The 22,227-nt window shown below is 42.4% G+C and overlaps 2 protein-coding genes across 2 annotated transcripts; both read right to left on the reverse strand.

Annotated features, from left to right (window-relative positions):
* lurap1l (leucine rich adaptor protein 1 like) lies at window positions 1-4,243 on the reverse strand. The gene is made up of 2 exons (XM_079184449.1): window positions 3,797-4,243; window positions 1-1,477 (listed from the first exon to the last, which is right to left on the reverse strand). Exons 1-2 carry the CDS (start codon window positions 4,013-4,015, stop codon window positions 1,088-1,090), a joined length of 609 nt encoding a protein of 202 aa, XP_079040575.1. The 5' UTR covers window positions 4,016-4,243; the 3' UTR covers window positions 1-1,087.
* A 615-nt stretch (window positions 4,244-4,858) lies between these two features.
* Window positions 4,859-8,875, reverse strand: LOC306714914 (5,6-dihydroxyindole-2-carboxylic acid oxidase-like; the record flags this gene model as incomplete). The annotated part of the gene is made up of 7 exons (XM_079185098.1): window positions 4,859-5,889; window positions 6,013-6,159; window positions 6,281-6,460; window positions 6,557-6,724; window positions 6,846-7,050; window positions 7,759-8,081; window positions 8,521-8,875. 7 exons carry the CDS (start codon window positions 8,873-8,875, stop codon window positions 5,702-5,704), a joined length of 1,566 nt encoding a protein of 521 aa, XP_079041224.1. The 3' UTR covers window positions 4,859-5,701.
* Between the last annotated feature and the right edge of the window lie 13,352 nt (window positions 8,876-22,227).

Genomic DNA, 22,227 nt, shown 5'->3' on the forward strand with positions numbered 1-22,227 from the left:
TGAATGTGTTTTTTTTTGCATTCAAGACTTACACAATGTGAGCAAGAGAAGAAAAAAAAACATCACAATATATTATTTCATTTCCACAACAAAATGAACAGCAACCCATAAAAACAAACATGTTTTTTTTTCTTACAAATGCAGGCAGTTTAAAATACAAATGACAAAAAAAAAATAAAACACGTTTAAAGCTAAAACAACACACCTGTTTCTGACAACAGAGAACTAAAATGTGCCCACAAAGCAAACTCCTGTTCCATATGTCCAGCGTCAAGAAACCTCCCATCAGGCATTAACAGGGTTTTTCCTCAGACCTAAATGATCTATAAGACAATCAAATTGCTTTGGTTTTCAGTCAAGCATCTGTGCTTTAAATGTGCGACTAATCTCTTGAGTGCATGTGGAAGTTCGACTATTGCAGACTGCGATTGGAGCTTAGGAACTTCCATCGGTCAAAACATTTAAGTAAAAATAGTTACAAGCTGAACGTTTATAGTAGGTGGAGCGCAGAATTTGGCGCGGAAGCAAACTGCACTTGCTTTAACGCTTTAAATAGTTCACTCACTTGCATCACTCAGCGTGAAACGTCCAATTTTCCAAGTGGCTGCTAAATCCTAATCTACTCCTTCACTTAGATCAGATGATCGGGGTCGACATTTCTACAGATAAAGAAGATTTGATGTTCAGCTTATGTTGCTACTCGTATTCACCCCGTCTACAGGAATGTTAGTCCAAGACGTACTCTTATCGGTGAAACCAAACTGCTGAGGTATTGGATAACTCAATAAATACAATCTTTAAATCCTAAACAGAGCACCCTTTTTTTACTCAATTGACTTGCATGATAAAATATTAAGACTTAAAAGAACTGTTAAGATGTTTTCACTTGTGGTGCGACATTAAGTGGCAATGGTTTGACGAGGTGTGTTCAAACCACCACATAAGGACGCTGGTTTAAAAAAAAAAAAAAAAAAAAAAGGTAAAAAGTAACATTAGCCATTGACAGCTGTGTTAATTTGTGAAGAACACATTTTAAAATCTTTCTTCACACATCTCAGTAGTCTCTGTAACCACTGGCTTTAGCTTATTATCCAAAGCAGTAGTATTCATCCGATTCCGCCCTGAGTTTCAGTGGGGATTTGCTGAAAGTATCCCCGTCAATAACCGTTTTATCAACAAAACAGTCGAGATCTGTCGGTGAGGGGTCGTCCGAGAGGTCCTCCGCTAGAGTGTCCAAGTAACTGCCCACAGACAGAGTATCTAGCCCGTCGCTGTTGCCGTCGTTCAAGCTGTTGAAGCTGCCCCGCAGCGAGGCACCGTCCTGGCTGTCCGACAGGCTGTACAAGCTGCCCGTCAGGCTGCCCTCTTGGCTGGCCACGCCTCCTTTGTCTTCTATCATCCAGCGGATGGACTCGATGCCCTCGTTGATGGACATAAGCTGCTGCATCAGCTTCACGTCGATGGCTCGCAGATGTGCCTATGGAGTTGGAGAAAAGCATCCCGGTCAGGTCATGGTACTGCCAACTCGAGCATTTGAGGTGCAAGTTCAACATTTTGAGAAGTTCATTGAGGAGCTGTTCTGGAGCTTATGACATGGTTTTTCATTCGCAGATTGAACCTCAGCTTTTAAATCAACATGGATGAGAGAGCTGAAAGTGCTTAGAAAAAAATAAAATAGAAATTTGAATATCTACAATTCTAGAACAACTGTCATCACGTGATATGAAGGAAAAGCGCCGGATCAGCTACTTAATGAACCGTGCGGAGAGATTTCTTCCTCAACAACTGTTAGCATTCTTATATCCTCACATGGGCAGAACACTATGTGCTATTATGTTTAGACTATCAGGCTTTGCTGTGAACAAAGAGACTGAACTATGTGGCACCGGAAAGACGGCATACGACTCGTATAATGCAGGAAACCCGTCTGCTGCCTCCAGGATTCTGAATGACTTGCCTACATTACACAGTATGGCCATTGATTTAACTCCATGCCATGACAAACCGTGCCATTGACTGTGGAGGGAAGTGGACCGCATATGGGGTCAATCAAAGGGATTCCTGTGTCGCTGGGTGACTAACACTCAGTCAGAATGAAAACATGGTGAAGGAACAGCTGTGACAGCCTCCTACATTCAAAATGCATTGATGCAGATGAAGGTAAACAGGGCTGGTAGGGAGCTCCAGACAGCTGGCTTGATACAACGGCCCTTCTTTGGAGTGGATTTACGACCAGGCTTCATTTGACGCATACTGCTGCCGGTGTGTTTGTTTTGTGAGAATAACCACCCGCTTTACACACACACACACAAACATACACACACACACACACACACACACACACACACACACACACACACACACACACACACACACACACACGGAAGACGAGCAGATGGAGTCGCATTGCTATTTAAGACCATGCAGCGGCCTCGCGTTAATAAGGTGGCACCGGAGGGTCAGTAACACAAGATGAGTTTGGGCAACACAATTAGCGCTGCATAATTTTTGTCTCTGCTGGATAGCAACACATGTTTAATTTGTCATATGAAACTAACAAGAGCTGATGCATAACCTTTCTCTGAACCGCACATTTCAGAGTTCATTTGGTCCTCTGATAGGCCCCTCAAGTGTTGTAAAATGTAGCTAAACACTGATGTTGCAAAAAAGTGTGTGCGTGTCTATCAGACGCGTGCACACCAAAACAGAGCAGTCTGATTGGATTAGAGATGAAGTTGTGACGTTAGCCGCAAAATCATGGAAGCCCACGATGGCCCAAATTAACAATTAGCTGTCTGACCAGAAGTCAATACGTTTTTTTCTTCTTCTTCACGTATCAACACAATTACAAGTTACAAGATGACATGACTGTCATGGTTGAAACGCATGCGAATTAAACCAAGGGCGGTTCCATTTAAAAATACTGTTATAGGTCCCAAAGTCTCTGTCACATAAATGTCAGCTTATCAACACAAACTCTTTGGGTGATTGGACTGTCTGCTGGCCTTGATACAGCTCTACTGCATTCAACTGGGCCATCTGCTCAGGAATCCTAATACCTTTCATGACCGGACTTAAAATGAGGGGGGGGGGGGGGGGGGGGGGGGGGCTTCAGTCTAACAAGTATAACATTTGAAAAGAATGTGCGTATTGGTAGAGCGAAAACTATGAAATAAATAAAAAGATAATTACACAGGAAATATGTCTATTTACCTTTCTCACAGAGTAGTTTGAATCATCAAGGTTGTGTGTGTGTGTGTGTGTGTGTGTGTGTGTTATCAACAAAGGTCCCTGCTGACTTCAGTGCTCAGGTGTGAATGCCTCTCACGGATTGGCCGGCTTCACGGTGCTTTACAACACAATGGAGCTCAACATCCATCAGTGGAACTTTGCATTTGACAACCACATGTTGATATGTAGACCTGCTTTGCATGTGAGGCCAGGCTCGGCTGCCATGCGATGCATTAGACAGAGACAGCAATCTTTTTTTTTTACTTGCCTGACATTAAGCCATGCATAATTGGCTGGTTTGATAACACAGTCAAGTGTATTTCCTGCTGCCATTAGCCTAATTGGAACGTTTGTGGACGGATAAACGGCTCGGACGAATATAACATTAAGCATTAGTGACCTAGCTATAACAAGTACACTTAACGAACACAAACGCTACACTGGAGCATCTCTAGCCTATTTTTTTTTTTTAGCATATGGCTATTTATCCACTGTCACTTTCCTTACTGAAACAATTCCCTAACAGCTCGTTCAATAAACATACAGAAAGAAAAGAGACGCTTACCATTTCTTGTTTTAGGAACAGCATTTTGCTCTCCAGTCTCTTCAAGTCCGCATTGTTGCCGTACAGTTTGCAGTTGACTAAATGCGGCGCTGCCGGCTTCTCGTGCACGTCGGGATGCTTTCCTGCAGCAAGAGAACGAATGAGGCTATCCGGGACCTTAAGACCCAACTTTGTCTCTATATCCTTCAGATCAGGCAGGACGTTTTTATCCTCGTCCATTGCGGACTGTCCGAAATATCACACGTTGACACTTTTGAAGTGGAGCAAGCGGACGTGTGAAGCGCAAGCGCAGCGAGTTGTTCGGGGAGACGCGCGCGAGCTACATCCAAAGAGCAGTTGATCCAAAGTTGCAACAGGCGCTTCACTTTCCGCGACTTTACCCGAACCGGTGACAGAACGAAGTGCCGGGCCAATGCCACTTTACCCTGAGTCCACCGCACCGCTGTTACGCCGACAGACCTCCCATTTGAGCGGCGGACCAGTGGTGAGACAGTTTAACGACAACGTGCTCTGTGTAGACCCTCCCATAAAGGAGCTTCCTGTGACACCAGACACCAGACAGATGAAGTGACACCGGGGTGTTATTTCAAAAAAATTGAAAACCTGTTTTTTTCCAGCTGTTACAAATTAAGAGCTGTGAGTCCAACCGTTAGGCAAAAGGCTAGACTTACCAGCCTCAATAATATGGGAGACGCACTTTTTGCTTCTTTCATGTGTTTTGCAAAGACTTTCAAATGCGTGATGAATGTAAACAGAGTGAAGCAAAGTCATGAATCAAAAGCCACTGAAATACCCTTTAAACATGGGCTCCGGAGGTTACATTAGAGTATATAGACAATGTTGTGATTTGGTGTGAAAATAAATATGTTTCATCTTGCGTGTCAGTATAAAGTCGAACAAATCACTGTGTGGACAAACAATTAAATCATTTAAATAATTTGGCACACACACAGAGATTCAACCACTTTCTGGCAAAAGTATAAATGTAAAAACAGAATAGCATTAATGACCATTTTGCATAGATTTAGTTGAAACAAAAAAAGAGATGCATATGGTGCAGCACACAATTCAGAAAGGTCCCCAGATTATATCAACTTTATAGACACTTTTCTTTCAACTCTTCTTTCTATAATTACATTTTAGCTGGTCAATCTTAATACATCATTTAAATACAATCCCCTCTCACCTCAAAGCATCTCTCTCTTACCAACAACGTGGAGGGTTTTACAATTTGAACTCTTGCATCCCCTTGTGGGCGTTGTGGAGCCATTACATGGGCAGTGTATTTAATAACAATTCCTCACACTTCCCCTCTATAATGGTCTACGGACAACAACCATGGTGGAACTTGTAGTTGTATGTGTTTTAATTCATTTGTATTACTCCATTCCTCCACTAAATAGCAAATCAGAATCGACGTTCTTTACATCTGATCACCTTTTTTCTTAGTGCAATATCAAAATCTAAACTACAGGAGGCAGCATTGCTGATCCTGAAAAGTCATTTACAGTAAAAGCCCTGACAGCACCACCAGTTTAACACCACCTGCCGGCATCACCATAACACTGCAGTTATCCATGTTCTCTTTATTTAATTAAACACATTTTCAAATTTCCCCAAAAGATCGCACCATTTCAAAGAGTACTTAGAAAGTACTGCATGTATCTAAACCTTCCAATTACAAAAATGTATCTTCAATGAGTGCTTCATATTTGTAGTATTATTAACAAAAAAGAAAGAAATGCAACTACACCAGCTTTGTTATAGGGGCCAAAAGACATTGTTGTAGCATTCAAGAATCTACACATGCTTTTCAGTGAGAACACAGCCGTGCTTCAAACAGCTGCATTTCTGTGTCACTGCAAAAGCAAAGAGAAGAGAGAGGCTCGTGTTCAAACAGCGATCCTAGACCACAGATTGGCTTTTGGCATCGTCGTAGCGCTGGTAGTGATCTCCAAGCAGCGGCTGGTGGCCGTCCATCTTGTGAGACCTGGCGCGCACGGCACACGTGGTGGCAGCGAAAACGACCGCGACGAGCACGAGGGCAGCGACTATCGCCATGGTGATGATTTCGGTCATCGTGAAAGCTTGAGCTGGAGAGGTAGAAGGAGGAGGATTATTACCTTTCGTCGTCTGGATTCATTTAAAAAGGCACGATTGAAAGCAGACCCACGAAAATGTGCCAAAAGTGCTAGAAAACATCCGAAAAGGAATACCTGGCCATTCAGCTTCGTACGAGTAACCAAGATTTTCGGGGGCCGTCAAAAACATCTCGGCGTTAGTCACGGGGGGCCAGAAAGGCACCATGTTGTAGCCTCTGTTGTGACCAATGGGGGCATTTTCTTCGGGATACAGAGTTGAATCTGTCAAGAAATACTTGAAGTTAGCCAATAAGATCACCATGTTATGTATAAAGCAGTGAAATATGCAGGTTTTATAAAGTAAACATCTAGAATGAGTTGTTTTCAAAAACAAACAAAAAACCTGGATTGTGTCTTCTCAACCATTCATCAAATATGGCGTCGGTGTAGGTGTGCAGCAGGACGAAGATGGGGTCATTGGGGGAGAGGTGAGTCTGTCCTCCTGTCCCGTTCAGGAACAGGTGGGCCAGGTTGTGGAGGCTCCTCACCACGGGGTCATAGTTACCCTGGGGGGCGCTGTAGCCTGCCGAAACAACACGAAAAGTCACGCAAAATGCAGAAACATTGCATGTCAATGTGAAAACAGGGTCCGACAGAAAATGTCTTTGTAATTGCTCACCTTCAATTGTGTTTCGGAAGCTTTCGGAGGAGGTGGAGTAATAGGGCGGTGTGTCGAAAGCGTTAACCTGCAGACAGTCTGTCACATCCTGGGGCTCTGGGAGACGCTGGACCATCGGCCTGTTGACATTCCCTGCTGGGTTCCTTCTGATGGGAGACGTCTCAGAGCCTGGCAGGAGACAGGAAGCATGTTAGATACACAACATCCATTTATCTGCACTATCGCCATAAAGGGGATCACTGTAACACCACGATGAATATTTGCCACGGTGAAGAAACAATAGTCTTACTGTTGCAGATGGTTCCCAGTGTGTCGTAGTCTTCGACGCTCTCACATATGACCCTCCACTGGGAGAAGAGGGAGTTGGCGCTGAGGGAATTCATGTCAAAGCTGCTCCGGGCTCCCATCAGGTCATCTGTGCAGATGTCACATGTGCTTCCACCGATGGCAAAGTTCCAGTAGGGCAGGGCGAAGGAGGGGTCTTGCAGCATGTCCTGGTTGTTTGAAGTTACATAAATGGAGTTAGTTTGTGAATGTGAAGATCAAGGCTGAGTCTTTATTTTATTATGTTGCTGACAATGTATTTCCACCTCCTTAATGTGTCAATGTATATTTAGAGTCATTTGGTCATGGAGTCAATGCACAGAATAAATTGGTTATCACTTTTTTTCAGTCAATGAAAATATCTGTCCAGAATGCATCTGAATATTGGTTCTTTAAAAGCCTTTGGTTCTCTAATAACTTAACAAGAAATATACACGTCTACACAAAGAGAAAAAATGAGAATGCACATGCAGCTAGGGGGCAGCAAACGGGTAAGTAAAAGATGATAGATTTAGAAACTTAAGAAAACTTTCTGGAAAATAATACTTTTTATGGAAGTTGAACTGCTTTTTGACTGTCTAGTGCAAAAACTCAATTTCAGTGAAATACAAAATAGATATGATTTCAATAGAGTAGGACAAGCAGCTGTGGTATTTTAGTTATATTAGTTAATGCAGTGCATCCAGATGCCCTTGAACTTTAAAATTGCATTATGGTTTCTTCAACAATACAGTTGTGGGGAAACGCATTAGTTATAACAAACGACAAGGGGGTGAACTAGGAAATTAGACGGTGATATATCGGTACTTCCATCACATTGTGTATGTAATTACGTCAACATTACTCCAATTGTCACCCCTCTTTATACAGGATCTCACCTGCATGTCTCGCTCCAGCTGCAACAGGTGGAACCTGTGCCAAGTGACAAAACCAGGCCCCTCGTGGGAGAAGTCCACTCCCCCGAAACTGGCCTGCCCAGCACCCAGGAACGTCTTGCTGACCGAGAAGTAGTGGGTCCACACGAAGTAATTGTAGATGGTGATGTTCTCGAACTGCACGGTGTTCCCGTCGGGCCCGAAGATCTCCGGATAGCGCCGCGTGGCGATCACCAGGTCGGGGTGCACCGTGCGCTTGGCCTGGTCCAGCGCGTTCACGAACGCACGCTTGTCGTCCGCGCTGAGCTGCATCACGTTTCGTCTTACTGGGGGATTATGGAAGAGGGAAAGTGGATTAACTCAGCCAGTCATGCGTTAATTGGGGATCAGTTTTTAATGGCTGAGAAAAGAAGTACAAAAATGCGCGTAAGGGTCATTTTTGATTAATTCATTTTTCTATGAAATGCCCTTTTATAACTTTCAGGGCTGTAACTATTTCAAATACATTTAGCTTGTGTCATTGTGAATTACTTTAGTTAAAATAATCTGTCTTTGTCCTTTAAAATGTTTAAAACGACAATAAATAAGCCAAAATCCGTTCATTTTGCCCGGTGAGGTGTCCCAAAGGACTGCTGAAGTGCCACTGAGCAACAACACAGAACTATACCCTCCAGATGTGCTAGCTATGTTCTCTCTTAACTTCAGTCAGAGTCAAAGTACTACAGCATTAGTATATGAATATTTCCCCTGGCTTTGCGCACTTACCAACAGAAACTCGCTGGTCACAGCCGGGCCCCGTCCATCCGTGTCTGCAGCGGCCGCAGTTATAACCGCTGAAGTTTCCGTTGCACTGACAAGTGCGGTTGAAGAAACGGACCGGCCATCGTTCCCGATCGTCCCGTCCGTCGTGCGGGTACTGAGGACCGTGAGGGCGCGCGTCCGCCGCGATGGACACGCACTGCCCGCGCCCCGCGCTGAAGCCGCACGGGTCGTCGTTGAGTCCGGAGGGCGATGGACAGCACTGTCCACTCCTGAGACCTTCGGGTGTCACACACTCTCTGGGGAACTGAGCGCTCACGAGCACCGCGCCCACAAGCACCAAACAGCAGCACTGCCACATGTTTCCAACAACGGTTGTCAGATTTTACGCACGGCTGATTTTGGAGTCGGTTTCACCGACTGATGATTTACCTGTAATTATGCACTTAAACGAAGCTTTTATCCAAAGTGAATGTGAATCACTTTACCACAACAGGAATGATTTTCTCCGTTCACTGTCTGTGTGTATAAAACGTCCCCTTCCATGCGCCCAGGCCCCTGCTTCTACTTCCACCCAAACCGGTGAACTGTGAACCTTAAATACCAGATTAGCGCATGACCGGATTTACCCCCGCGTGATGCCATCACACAACATCATATTTCCTCCTGGGCATGGAGGGAGAAAGTATGATGCCTGATGAACAGTATTATTCTTCTAAAAACTCACTAGACTTCTAAAGTTGACAGAATGAGTCCAACAATAAATGAGGGAAGAAGTCTGATTCATTACGAAATTGTTTTCGATTAAAACACAAATTATGATGAATTAGCATACCTATATGAACTTTAATGTACATGGACTAAAGTTTCAGCAAGACTTCATGAGCACTATATCGAAAAATAATTTGTAAATATAGCTTTTTATAAAATGTAGCAGAAATTCAATATAGTTCTTGTTAATCATGATTTACTCGTTCACTTGGAAATGTTCACGTTTGTAATTTACTGAAAACCAAATAGAAAAATAATCGTACATGTGTTATTTTAATACCCTGATTGTCCCTTCAACCGCAACGATAAAATGTCAGGATATAATCTTGAAAAGCCTCAGAGGTTCATGCGTTTGCTCGGGTGATTATATTTCAGGTCATTTGACTTCTCAAGAAGGCCTCTCTCTTTCTCTCCACCACCTCCTTTTTCCCCCACCCCAAGGCTGCTGCTTGTGCTGCCATGAGCATGTGAGACGTGAGGGCATGAGGGCATTTACTCCACAAAAGACACCTTGTAGGAATGCATAACTCTTTCTATGATATATATGTTTCAAATGAAAGTGAAACAGATGCAGTTTACAATGAAAATATGTTTCATGAATCCTATTTAAAAACAGCTTTTTAAAGAATTATTTTTTGGTAGAAAGCAGGCACATTTTTAAAAGGCAAACATCCCCAAACATTAAAGGGGTACTCGATAGATTTGTTATTACACTTCTATTAAGTGAGGAGACTTAAGGTTAAAAAATTAGTCATTTTAGATGCAGCAGAGGCAGATACATCCTGACTTTTAGTCCCCAGCAATGGATCCTCCACTCCCCAGGATGCAAATCAAATCGCGTCTACCTGGACGGTAGAGACGGGAAAAACACCCAGCTTTTCATTTCATCTGACTGTTGTATGAGTTGGTTGACACAAGGCATCCATGTTTGTTTGGTATTCAGACACCTTCAGTGTGGGACATGTCAGAGTTAATTTGAACACTCTAGACAAGATGGGAATGACATGAATTCAGCATCATACCCTTCATGCCTGGCAAATGCCCATATCTTTCAAACTCCACTTACCCAATTTGAAATGATGTTATCCATGTTTCGCCTTCTAAACCAATGCTGAGAAGATGACATCATCTGGGTTATTTTTGTATACCTGTCTGTCCATGTAGAGTGGTGCTATTCTTGACGAGTTAACTGAATTACTCGTCACAAATATGACTATAAGTGACTGATGGTTCATCATCTATAGGTGAACCATCAGTCAAATAATGTTTCAGGTGAAAGCAAGTATGAAACTATGTTGTGTGTCTTACCACTCTCCGCTCCCTCCAACATGTTGTTTTTGCTTACCTTATGAACTGACTGTGCACCATTTCTTTGAGTTCTCGCCCTGATGGCCCCTCCAGCGTGTGCACCGTTTGTTTATTTGCTTCAGTGTTCTGTAAGTTAGTCGGCCTGAAAACAAAAACCTTTGATTAGTTTAAATGAGCTGATGGCACCAGTGGCAAAATGTTGGGCATTCTGCAACCATAACCTCTGCACATTTTTTTCAAAGAGGGAAAATGATTGGCCGTTATTGTTGACAAAACCTACAGCTAACCCCAGGGAGTTAGAATCTGGGGCAAGATCAGTGAGGACGCTTCTTTCTAAAACCTCCAAAGTCTCACACACTTCCCATCATTCACTGTAAACGTCCCACTGGGTCGCAGAGAGGACACCGGATGGTGTGAACAACAGTTTTCTCGGGTGCATTCATTGTTCCAACATGTATATCAGTTTTCCTCAAGGGGATCAACACCCACTAATTAGCAAACCAAAGCTTCACAAATTCATCAAATGATGGTGATGGAGAGGAAAAACACAACAATGTCGATGCTTACACTTTAAAACCAGGACTTTCAGTAACGAGTGAAGCAGGTGATAACCAGGGATCCTTACAGAAAATAAACCAGTACTATTAGCAGTTAAACAGCCCTATCGGATGTCAGTAAATGTTGAAAATAACTAATTTACTCAAGTACAGTACTTGATTACAATGTAGTACTTTACAAGAGCATCTATTTTACATGAACAAAAGCATACAAAAAGACACAATGCAGAGTTAAAGATTAAACCAAAGGTTCCCATCCTTTTGGGGCTTGTTGTGACCCCGAATAAAGAATTAGTGTTTCAAATGTTTCTGAGTTGTTAAAAGATTCACCAGAGAGTGATTGGATTTCTCAGATGGTTTGATTTAAATAACTGGTCAACGCTCAAAAGAGCCAAAAGTATCCAATATTTCACCAAAAATGTAAATAATGATGGAATGAATACACATTTATGAAGCAGAACTTTGCCTTTTCCGTATTTTCTCACAAGTCCCTCCATTTATCTTGTGACCGAGCCCTATGGTGTTGAGCCACTGGACAAAAACAACCTGAGTGTATAAAAAGGTAAAATAAATTCCTACAGTAAAATGCTTCATACAGTGATGAAGAGTACTCTTTCCACCCCTGGTAAAAAATATAGAACTTTTTGTCTTGGAAAGATGTGATGAATCCGATGCTGTCAGGATTAATAATTTGCATATAAACTTGAAACCCAAATCATTCATATTTAAATGTGCCCCTCAGGCAAAACCCATCATAACAAAACAGCAGTTTTGAAGGAGGAGGGGAGTCTTTTCCCAATGTGATCTGACACAATGAAAGGCTAAGATTCTGAACCCAGTCACATGTGTTTCCCGTTGGTTATCATTATTCCGGTTGCACGTATCGTTTCATAATTGGGGCGTGACGGCGAGGATTACACAAAGCTAGCGCTAAGCTCATTCTCATGAAGTACGCTTGAACAATACAGCCACATTCCTTATGTATGTGCAGTTCCCATGTTCCCCTTGAGAACTAGCAGGAGACTCATTAGCGTGTCATGGGTGTTATGACCATTTAAACATAAATAGTCTGGAGACTCAGTCTAGTCTTCTACAATTCTTTTTAAAAAAAACGCCAAGATGAATACCGTAATAGTTCTAATGATCAATTATTTTGACCTTGGAGTCTAACGCTGGCCTTAAATTAATTTTCTAGGATTTATCATCAGCCTCATGGACTTGTGGGTATTTAATAATTCAAAAAGCGATTGACCTGAAAATGCACTGCAGTGTTTTTACAGTCACATTTGAGTAGAGAAGCCATCTATTTACCGATTAAGTCTGGAGGAAGTTTATCATCTCTAAAGCTAATTTGTCAACTATCTTTAAATGTGTGCATGCTACATTAGTTCAACAGTGATATACAATTGTAATTTAAAAATGTAAGGGATCATGTCATGTAGTAATCTGGTGTATTAAATGGAAATTAACACACCAAACTGTAACCATGTACAAGAATACGATTGGTTCACCGTTTAGAAATCTACTGCATTACACATCCCCTCTGTTCGTCCCATGACCGGCCATCTCCACTCACCCCCGCTACCAGTCTGCGTGTGCTCACGTCAGGGCATGTGTGTGAATAAACCTTGGGCAGGATAGAGGATCATGTGAGAAGATGTGACTCGGGCTTAAATGGTAATCCTTGCCTTTGGTAAAAATGGCACAGTGGGAGTCATTAGCAGGGAGCCATACAAGCGGTTCATACGTCTGTATCCCCCCCTCCCCTCCCCTCCCCTCTAAGACAATGCCTGCAACTGCTTGTCACTCTCTTTCACTTTCCCTTCACAGGCTGTCTTCATGCCCCTGCTTTCCCCCCATGTTCATTTGCTTCTCTGTAAATGACTATCTGAAAGAATGAGTCCCATGTGAACACACTGTTACAGCTTGAGGCCTCTATGGTCAAATCAGTGAGAGCAAATGTTAGGCGTTGGGTTAGGTCGGCAGGTTTGTTTCCGGCGCACTGTGTCCCATTTTGCTGTTATTTGACTTTTCCACCTCAGCCAAGTGGAAAAACATATTTATGATATCTTACATTTCTCTTTTACAATTTTCCGTGTTTCCACTCTGCTGAAAATGCGCCTTTAAAAACAGGTGGATGGAAAAGCAACTCATTTTGAGATATTTTGACATTCTGTCATTGGGACTGAAGAAGTGAGTAACCGACAGATATTGCCAATCATAGAGCAAAAAAACACAGCAGGAGAATCTATTCAATTCATTTGTACAACAGAGGATTTTATCTCAGGGTCAAGTACTCCTCTTGTCATCTTTAACTACTAATTTATATTGTGTATGTAGAAGACAGGGCAGGGTGAAAATGCATCTATATTAGTTTTTGAGAGAGTTTATGCAGCTGCTATTTGATATCAAATCATAATGCAATTTCTTCATTAAGAACAGTTTATGAAAACCTTAAGCTGAAAATACAATATGACTTTTACAGAAAGTTCACTTCCTAATTGAGCTGGGAGTGAACGGAGGTCCATCCTGCGGGACCGTCTGCTGACAGAACGAAGCAGGCTCAAAACCAAAGCTCCCGGGGTGTAGCGGTGGAGGAGTGTGTATGTGTGTGTATGTGTGTGTTGGTGAGGGGGGGGGGGTTCTTTCTCCTTGCATCCTGCACACAGCATATTTAGTGCTTCATTTCTTCAACTGCATGCAAACCCGAATTTGCATTCACCAGCAACTGTAACTGCTAAATTGGCCCAAAAACAATGTTAGTCTGCGTTTTGTTTTCCCTGCTTGGTATCCCAAATGACATACCAAAACTAATGCAAAGACCAACAATGTGATATAAAGGCACTCCAGGTCTGTTAACCCACAGTGACGCCATTTATTACACACATTTGCGGTGGTCATGACCTTCTATTTGTGCTGAGGAGAAAATCAATTTGGATCCTTGAATGGAAAACAAACTCCATTAAGTTTCACACGATGTCTGCTGCCGAAATCAAAATAAGCCGGGGAATAAGGGAATGCATTGCTATTGCAAATAGTGCAGGCCTATGTGCTGGGAAACACAACAGAGACTTGTCAACAACACAACAATTAATTATCACAATAAGATAAGCACGTTAACAGTCCCAAGCTTGAATTCCGACACAATTGAGTTGCCCTTGGGAGCGTGGTAGCAGTGGTGATAAATGTGTCAGAATACAACTATTCACCACAATCTATACAAATTCTGAACAGGTACGAAACAAACAAACTTTAAGAAACCAGCCTTCAACTTTGTTTGACATTGATCTCTTCACTGCAGGTGTAATACAGTCTGAAAACCAGCAGAGGACAGTGACATCTTATGTAAAGAGTCGAGCTAAGACAAGCGTCCATACTGTGTTTACAGCAGTTCTGGGTGGGAATCCATCCACTGTCCACATATTGTACATTATGGACACAAAATCACAATTTGTTCTGCCGACAGATGAACAGTTATGTGGCTTTCAATACCTTTCTTAACTTGTCAATCTTAATAATGTCCCAACCCCAAGTGCAAAGGCAATATGATGCAAGTAAACTCATTACAACGAATGAGCTTCCACTACACGCTAGCCTGGGAACTTTGAGGCGCTTGTACTTCATTCACATCAGTTTTGCAGAAATACAGAATGAGAATTATATATATGTGAGTCAGAGAGGACTTCATTTGGTCCGCTCAACGAACTTCTCAGAATGTAGAGCCAGCTCGAGGTAGACTGACACGCTGATGAATCGCAGGAGTTAGTACCTCAAACGAAGGCCTCCACGAATATCGGTATACTGTCTACTTAGCACATGCACCGGCATCTTATATCTGCTGCTTTCCAATACCAAAGCACTTCAGGTGATTTACATGGCAATAATTTAAACAGCAGAGGTGCCGTGACCGGGCATCGGCGATAAAATACGGAGATCTACCGCCCACACTGCTGCTACCACTTGATTGCTTTTTAACAGTCATTAGTCTTGCGGGAGCCTCTTGAAAGGGCATAATTTTTCGGTCAATCCCTCGCTCGACTTCACAGAGTTTTCCACTGATGTATGAAAATAAGGGAGGATATTGACAGGTACTGTGAATGGGAGAGGTGAGGGTAAGTCAGCGGGAGCCGGCTGTGTCACAGATCACCGCAGACAGCAGCGGTAATTAGTGAGGAACACTAGTCTTGCTCCGGGATGTACCAGGGAAACAGCTGGGTCGGGAGGTTGTGCCAGCCTCAGCCAATTAAAATGCCGCACAGAAGTAAACGACGACAGGCAGAGGTTAAGATGGAGCCTGCTCATCATTACTGGTGCGTCAAACGAGGCACGAGCCATGGAAGTCTGGAGTCAAATTTGATGCATAAATGGGCAATGTGGTTCATTACGATTTTGTCAGAATCGGTGCGTGTCTTGTTTAACGTTCTCCACTTGGCACTGGTTTCGTTTCACACAGAAGCATTTCAAAGCTATCGTGGGAAGGCTCACTCGGCTCATTGGTTAGATGCGTCTTGGGTGGGAGTGAGGAAGTAAACACAGAAAATAGGTCCTTTTTGCCCCAAATATCAAGAAGGCAACGTGCTTTGCGAATCACCCTCCAACTAGCTGCTAGCGGACGTTGAATTCACTCATCGTCATTCAACTATGCAAAGCACACATGCTAAAGTGAGCCATTTAGCTCAAACTTCCAGAGTCCGCCTTACAGGTGGGTCACATCGGATCACCACCCCACCACAAATGAGCTCTAGCAGAGTTTGTTCGCGACCAGACCACTTCCTGCTAACAGTTTCTGTGTGGGCGTTTTGGTCAGCTCCCAAGTACGATTGATGTGATCAGATCTGCCCAAACTAATCATAAAAAGGGAAAAAAAAATGTACCCGAGTTCGATTTAATTGGTCTAAACAATGCAGGTTTGACCTTTATCGATGAAAAACAAGCTTGTTAGGCCAATCCAGTGAATGGAATACCTGACAAATCAAGATATATCCGTGCAAGAATTCTGCTAACATATTACCCGACCTGAATACTTGCTCATGTACTGAGTTGCGCAACATACTGCCTTCACCTTGTTCCACCTGTCGGAAATACGGGTCTTGCTGATACCATCATTAGTCGTCCCCTTATATGTTGCTTCCTAAGACAGCTACCTAAAGCCCACAGTCACCATGGACAAAGGTATTGAAATTAAGATTCAGAAGATCAAAGACCTTGGACAAAGCTTTATAAATTCCCAGCTCTGGATTCCACTAAGACTCTTTTAGACAAATGGCAATCACTATGTGCACAATGTCTGGACGGTGTTCTTTGAAAGAACATTTCAGATTTCCCAGGTTTGTCAAAAGAGGAACATTTCTTATAATGTACAGTAGAGTGCTGCATATGTGGAGTATAGAGCAATTCACCTCACTCTGTGGGCGGATGAGAGTCAGGCACTGATGTGGCAAGTCTCACAGAGATGGAAGCACATTCCCTTTCAGGGTGAGGCATGCAGGAACAATATAATAAATCAGAAATGAGCTCCTCTCTCCTGGTGATTATAGTCAGAGTCGAGGACTGTTCATCTCTATAAAAATGTCACGCTCCCTTTGTGCCGTGTCACGTTTTGGGCGATAAAAGTTTCGTGACTGATGCCAGCTTTCCACAGACCCAGAATAGATTGGCAACATGTTAATTTGTGCCCAAAAGTATGTGAACAAGCTTCCTCTCATCGGTATGTGCTGGAGTTTTCCTGAAAGAAATTAATTCAGCAGAACGTCTTTAATATAGACCCTGCATTGATCTGCTGCTGCACCGCCTTTGGTTTGGTAGAAACTTTGATAACAATCCAACCTCCAAACACAAAAGAAATGCAAAGCTTCCCTGCGTTAATGATGTCACGGTGGAGTGGGCCATTTTTTTCCTGAACACATAACACTCATTAAATTTCTGAACAAACTCTCAAAGGTGACGTAGATTAGTTAGCAAAGACTTCCTCCTAATGAGACACAGAAAAACACAGGCATGAATGTATAGAGCCAATGCAAGACGAGGGCAAAACATTGCAGATCAAGCTTGGTATAGTTTGGTCACTTGTGGAATCGGCCACAATAACAACAACAGAAAGCTCAGTGAAACAGTTGGATACCTTAAAAATAAAGCAGGAAATAAATCACATATCTGCCTTGCTGCACATTTCTTCTTTCTCTAACACTCCCAGATGTGATGAGGTGCTTGGCAAACGCGATTCACCTGCACACAGCCTCCCTGTACCTCACTCGGGTGACGAGTCATTTATTAGCACTCCATTATGCCGTGTAGCCAAATGTATTTCATTTGTTATGCGTGCCGGGGTGACAAAGGTGGAAATGTTCTTGCTAATTTAATGCCTATTGAGAAAGAAAATTGGATCTACTTCAGGGAGCCGCGATGAGTATCGTGACGCCCGAGCTGCCAATTTCTGCCCAAGATTAATTAAAATGAAAATTTCCATGGGACCTGTGACAGTCGGCCATCTCCTGTACATATTTCTTCATAATTGGAATCGCAGCCAGCCTCTGGAGGAGGAAGGGGTTTCTGGGATGTTTCAGGGAACCAGCAGGGATTTGCTGAGGTTTGCACCGGGGACGGTCTGATTGAGCTTGGGGAGGGGGGGGGGGGGGGGGGAGAGAAACAAAAAAAACACGCACACAATGGCAATGCTGGAACACGATGAGAGAAAGAGAATATCTCATTTCTGCAAGCATGTGACATGAAGGACTTACAGTACAGCTGTGGCAGAGTGAAGGACAACGGAAGGCAAGTCCACTTACACTCCAGCAGCGGGGATACTACCAATACATCAAGACAATCGCCAACTACAACAACATAGAGTGTTTAGCTGAACTCATGCATAACCAACGGGCAGTAACATAAATAGATACTGCATTACTTAATATGCTGGCACAGCATGAGCAAAACACAAGTAACAGCAACAAGCCATTACACTTTAAAATTCAAGGCAGGTGTGCTTCTTTCATTCGACTGGGTGCGTCGTCCTCCAGTTACATCAGATAATCAATTCAAACAGCAGCACTACAAAACAAAAAGATGTTGCACCACAGGGGGCTTCAGTTTACCGCATTTCTCTTTTTGTCAGTTTTTATGTGTTTTGGAAAACAGGCCTTCATCAGTTCGACATGGTGCCACTTAAACTTGTATTATATTACGGCTATAATATCCAAGTTTGTAAGTGGGGATTAAGACCGAAAACAGATCTGCATTACAAAATAAAAAAGGTAAATGAATGATCTATTAAGTGGCTACTCTGCAGACTAATTCAACCTGAGGTGTAATACTCCGCTTGACTTTGAAAATGTAGCAGAAAGGCTTTGTTACAAACTACAGATGTGAGGTTTCATATGATTTCATATTAACTATTGAGTTGCCTTCTGGGAAATGTAGGATCCAGCATTTTTTGGAGCTTGATTCACTCCAGGGACTAAATGTTAGGCCTGTACTGCATGCATACATTTTGACCCCGTCGCTCTCTTTCCAAGTCCCCTAACATTATGGAAATATTCTTTTATTATGATGTTGTTATTTGTATAGGTGTGGGCATTATTTTTTTCAGTGTTGCAGTCAACAAAGTAATTGCTGAGATCAGGGAGCATTGCTAAAATTAGGTCAGATGGGGCACCCTCGTACACATTGGTTCATAATTTGACCGTTTTCGCTTTCATCTTTTCTATCAAATCAAATCCTTTATTTTGCAGCGTTCTGAGATTCAAGCAAGCTTTGCTGAGTACAAAGATATTTTTCCAGATAGGAATCATGGCCAAACCTTTGAAAACATTCAACTTGTGATAATCCAGAATCATCCTCAAAAGCAGTCTTCTGATCATTTTTTCGTGTTCATTGAATAGCAGTTGTATCACACCACAGAGAACATTCAAGCAATTCACAGGGAAAAATAAGTAGAGCACGATCCTTCTGTCTTTTTCTTTTCATCCATTCTGTAATCCTTAGTCAAAAGATCAAGCTACTTTCTCACCTTTCTCCGTAGACGAGAGCTTAAGTACTGTCACTGGATGGATTTGGGCTAGACCTGAGCTGTCTGCAAAGTCTGGTCATGTTTTTTCTCTTTTTAGTTGGTCAAAGCAACAGTGTTCACAAGTTAAATGCAGGTTTCTGTGGGAATTAAGGGCTCTTTTAAAAGTGACTGAAGAACCAAGAGCACACACACACACACACACACACACACACACACACACACACACACACACACACACACACACACACACACACACACACACACACACACACACACACACACACACACACACACCTGACAGACAGAGAGAGAGACACAGAGAAAGACAAAGAGACGAAGAGACAGAGAGAGTCTCCTCGGAAGAAACTGAACCAAATATTAATGAAACAAGAGAGCGGTAACAGGAATACAAACAAAGAAATGCAGACCGTTGCAAAAAACACTCTTACAACGTAACAGCTGGGATTCCTACAACTAATTAAGGACCTACATAGCACATACATTTGTCATTGTTTCCTTTGTAGATTTCTTCTTAACACACACGATAGTGCGAACAAAGCAAGAAGCTTAAGCAAAGATGTGGACTTAATGTGTTCAGGGAAACTTACAGATTCAGATTGTTTTTTAATCTTTGCTATGGAAGTATCTGCTGCTACCAGTCAACGTACGGTGCATCCTAAGTTCCCCAAATGCTTCCGCTAATTGTCAGGACTCATTGCTTTGGTTAAGAACAAGCTGCTTGGAATCTTGGGTATGAATATGGAGATGACCGGCATTGGTATTGGAGGTTCTGAATAGGAAGTAGGTGCATGAACCCACATTAAATCCTGAAAACCCAACTAACCCCAAAAGTCCTCATCTTATTAGACATTGTTCATTGTGATTTGCGAAATTCTCAAGAGCTTGTGCTCTTGATTAATGAAATTATTTGCAAGAGTATCAAACTGAACCAGAGACTTGACCGAGCACTCAAGGTCTAGTTGGAGAACACTGCCCACTGAACTGAACAATTCAGTTTTTATTTTCTGCACAGAGAAAAATGATCTCAACAGCAGGTCATTCCTGTCTCACAAGAACTGCAGGCTGCAGTGTTAATAATATCCCACATCCATAAAAGGAAAACAATTCCTGTATTGTCTTGATGAGAAAAACATATTTCACATTATATTTTGACTGATAATGACAATATCAAACTTGAAGAGGAAATGTAAAGACAACTCAGGAGGCTGGTATCCAAGCCTGTGTACGAGACACACAACTAGGGTAGGGGCATTCATTTGACGAGCGTCGGGATCCTCTATTTATATACATAATGGTTCTAAGGGAAATACTGTAGCCTGCCTCAGTCACTCAGGCACTTGATGCTGAATTGAAGCAACAAGGAGATCTTCTGGGAGGGCGGCAGACTAAACCGACCCTGACACCGGAGCAACTTCTTAAAAGAGACTGTTCACTGCCTTCAACAATGTCTTGTCCTCATTCTACATGTTCCTTTTAGAGAAATGTTTCCGGCACATACAAAGTATGTACAATTTTAAATAAATGGTGCACACAGAGGAAAGTCAGTACGTGTCAACAGACGCAAGTGGTGACACAAAAACAGACTTGCAGGCACACCCACTGCCATTTCAGTAAGCGACAATACCCTGTCTGTTCTGCATATTCGGGCCGCTTATATAACAACCGTCGTGAATTATGTAATGCACCCCATTATTAATTTTTAAATGTATCCCTCTTTGAAGCAACTATAATTGGGCATTTATACGTTTTGTGCCTCGTCTCTGAGGTATCTGCGCTCTATGACGCGAGTTCAGTGCTATGTGGCTCAAGAGTACAGGCTGGATCTCTCCGATTAAAACTAAAAGTAGAAGAGGTTTCATCCTGTCATAGGGACTGAAAGTGTGACAGGCTGCTCTTTTTCCCCCAGCAGTCAGAGAAAAGTTTCGCAGAGAAATCTTGCAGCAGAGGAAGCAGACTTATGTGTGTTGACTTCGTGACAGCTGTCACGAAGCTTTGACAGCTGCTGTTAAGCTTTGCGTATTTTGATAGCGCTACATTGAAGGCTTTAGCGCCACAGAGCAGGTGCGCTAATTTACGCAACACTGAGGTTCAGTCAATAATGCTCCCCTGATGCTGGCTGCTGTGCTTTGCCATCACGGTGCCAGCAAATTAGTTGACGTTTCTCAAAATGTTGAGCAAAGGAGAACTTTTTCAAAAACACTGGCAAAGACTCATTCAATGCTGCATCCTTATTTAATGTATGCAGTGAGATATTGTCAACAGTACCCTTAATTACAGCAAAGAATGCTCCATTATGTATTTTAATTAAAATATATTTTCTACATAATATTAAAAGGAGTAACAAAGAGAGGTAATAGCTAAACAGCTCCCTAGTTTTAACAACATTTTGATTATGAAATGTAAATGTTTCTTTTATATGGCCTCGAAAAAAAAGTAGACATGTGCTGTAGCTCTGACATTGAGACTGCCTGTATGAAAAGACATACTAGGGCAAAATGTCACGGGGGACTCAAAGAGAGACCACTTCAGAGACCAAAGTTTGCTCAAAACCAATTAAAAACAGACTCAAAGGATGTATTGAAAATGTTTGCAATGGCAAGTTTAGGCAAGGCAAGTGTATTTATGTGGCACATTACAGCAACAAAGCAATTCAAAGCACTTTATTGAATACATCCAAAACCAGACAGACGAGCCTTGATTTAAAAGAAGTGAGAGCTGCAGTTTTTTAGGTATTTGCTTCAGATATATGGGGCATAAAAACTGAAAGCTACTTCACCATATTTAGTTTTGACTATTTCGACCATTCAGTGCATTGATTTTTTTTAGGACGTTACAGGAGAAGTTTTTCCAAATCCTGCTTAAGGTGAGAGGACGAATTTGTTATGGCTTTAATGTGGCTGTTGAAATTCAGGTCTGCGTCCATGACTACACCAAGGTTTCTGGCTTGGTTCGTGGTTTTTATCACTGCTGATTGAAGTTGAACGCTGAATTTTAATTGTCCATCCTTGGCTCCAAAAACAACTGATTTTTATTGAAGAAAATTCTGGCACA

This window comes from Pholis gunnellus (genome assembly GCF_910591455.1).
Source record: "Pholis gunnellus genome assembly, chromosome: 23".
Lineage (NCBI taxonomy): Eukaryota > Metazoa > Chordata > Actinopteri > Perciformes > Pholidae > Pholis > Pholis gunnellus.